The sequence below is a fragment of the Chinchilla lanigera genome, unplaced genomic scaffold (assembly GCF_000276665.1).
Source record: "Chinchilla lanigera isolate Chin_1 unplaced genomic scaffold, ChiLan1.0 scaffold00012, whole genome shotgun sequence".
NCBI classification, from domain to species: Eukaryota; Metazoa; Chordata; class Mammalia; order Rodentia; family Chinchillidae; genus Chinchilla; species Chinchilla lanigera.
This window is the reverse complement of record NW_004955413.1, coordinates 24,401,428-24,403,742: the sequence shown is the minus strand read 5'-3', so window position 1 is coordinate 24,403,742 and position 2,315 is coordinate 24,401,428. Positions and strand designations below refer to the sequence as shown.

Sequence of the window (2,315 nt, the reverse complement as noted above, 5' to 3'; positions counted from 1 at the left end):
ACCCGCGCCAGGCGCCCCCTCGCGGCCGGGCTCGCCGGCGCCTCCTGGACGTGGCCGTGTGCACCGACCGGGCCTTCGTCGTGTACGTGGTCACCAAGTTCCTCATGGCCCTGGGGCTCTTCGTACCCGCCATCCTGCTGGTGAACTACGCCAAGGACGCGGGCGTGCCCGACACCGACGCCGCCTTCCTGCTGTCCATCGTGGGCTTCGTCGACATAGTGGCGCGGCCGGCGTGCGGGGCCCTGGCGGGCCTGCCGCGCCTGCGACCGCACGTGCCCTACCTCTTCAGCCTGGCCCTGCTGGCCAACGGGCTCACGGACCTGTGCAGCGCACGCGCGCGCTCCTATGGCGCCCTGGTCGCCTTCTGCGTGGCGTTCGGCCTCTCCTACGGCATGGTGGGCGCGCTGCAGTTCGAGGTGCTCATGGCAGCGGTGGGCGCGCCCCGCTTCCCCAGTGCGCTGGGCTTGGTGCTGCTCGTGGAGGCTGTGGCCGTGCTCATCGGACCGCCCTCTGCCGGTGCGCCCCGGAGGAGCAGGGGGTGGCGAGGCTCAGGGTCCTCAGTGCCAGATGAAACTTCCAGGGATGCCGGGAAGGGACCGAGGCAGAGACGGCTTGGTGGGTGGACATGGCCGGTTGTCTTCCTCCCTCAGCCTGGGACCCCCAGGCCTGGGCGAGAGCCCAAAGCCAAGGAAAATGCAGGGAGAAACCAACACTGATAGCAACCACTCAGCCATCTCAGGCAGGCGCGCAGAGGCTTTGTGAGGTGCAACTGCTTAGTCCCCATTTGCAGATGGGGAAACCGAGGCACCGCGGCTCAGCACAACTTGTGCTCTCAAGGCTGAAATGTCCTAGTTCGAAATGCCAGTAGCCCACCCCCTGAAATAGTATATCGGATAGATTGGTCCTCCAACCGTAAGGGAATCAGACAGGATCAGTGTTGGGGCAGCTGAGTGGGCAGCTGGGGAGAAGGTGCAGGTTGCCTGCTGGGCACTCGCCATTCATAGTCCAACTTGGAGAATCGCCATGGTGAGGGCAGCCGGTGAGGTGTCCTGCCCGAGCCCCCCAGGGGAGGGCACCACATGAACAGGTGTGGGGCTTTCCTGTACCGGTGAGACGGGAGCTACAATGAGAAGCGGAAGTAGAGGAGCCTGGGTTTTGCTGCCCTTGAGCGAGAGAGGGATATGTCGGGCTGTGGATGGAACAGTGAGACCCAGTGAGAACAGCCAAGCCCTGGAAACACCGCCCAGAGCTCATCTGCCTTCTGTGTAGCCTGGGTGGATCCAATGGGCAGAGAAAGCAATGTGGGCTGAGAAGGTGGTGGACCCTAGAGGGCTGAAGGATGGAGCGACAGGGACAGATTGGGCTGGCTGGGCAGGGACCAGGATGTCTGAGCGCTGAGCTTGGGTGGGGCAGTTGGCCCTGGGGACATCAGGAACTTGCCAAAGATCCAGGCCTGGTGTGGTCACCCACAAGAATGCCCCAGAGGGAGGAGCCCATAGAGGAACCACATTTTAGGGGAAAATGTTTGGACTTAAAAATTTTTCCAGCTGGGCATGGTGGTGCACGCCTATAATCCCAGCACTCAGGAGGCTGAGGCAGGAGGAAGACCTTGAGTTCCAGGCTAGCCTGACTACAAGGCCAGTCTGAACTACATAGTAGTTTTTTGAGACCCTGACTCAAAAAAAAAAAAAAAAAAAAAAAAGATTTTCAGAGGCCATAGCTCAGCGGTGGGGTCCAGTCAGCATGCTAGAGACCCAGGGTTCAATCCCTAACATGAGCACATGCATACACACGCACACACACACACCCATGCATACACAAGATTAAAAGGTAACATCCGTGCAGAAGGAAACAGGGCCTGTTTAGGGGAGCATTATTGAGTTTAGGGTGCTTGTGGGCCCCTGGGAGTGACAGGAGGCTGGAGGAGACTGAGCCAAGTTCCTGGGGACCAGAAGACTATGGGAAGGGCAAGAGCCAGAAGCCCCAGGAGGCCAGCTCAGGGCCCTTCCCACCGTCACCGAACCGCCGAAGCTGGGCGCGTCACAGGGTGCTGTGGGCTTCAGTCAGGGGGAAGGGCTGCCCTGTAACTGTAAAGTGCTGTCTCATCAGAAGCCCCATATTGCTTAGAAAATTTAGGCTCAGGGAGGGAAAGTGACTTTAAAATTCACACATGGCAGAACTCACTGGGGGTTTTGCCCCCATGAAATAGAAATAAAGACGAAAGGGCTGGGGATTTAGCTCAGCGGCAAAAGCGCCTGCCTGGCAAGCGCAAGGTCGTGAGTTCGGTTCCTGGTACCGGAGAAAAACCAAAAAAA

The 2,315-nt window shown here is 59.4% G+C and overlaps 1 protein-coding gene across 1 annotated transcript in view; it reads left to right on the top strand.

Moving 5' to 3' along the window:
* Slc16a8 (solute carrier family 16 (monocarboxylate transporter), member 8) overlaps positions 1–2,315 on the top strand; it is a gene marked incomplete in the record, with an annotated part of 6,134 nt that overhangs the window by 3,012 nt on the left and 807 nt on the right. The window contains 1 exon segment of the mRNA XM_013511545.1: positions 1–516. Within this exon segment, the coding sequence (XP_013366999.1) occupies positions 1–516 (516 nt within the window).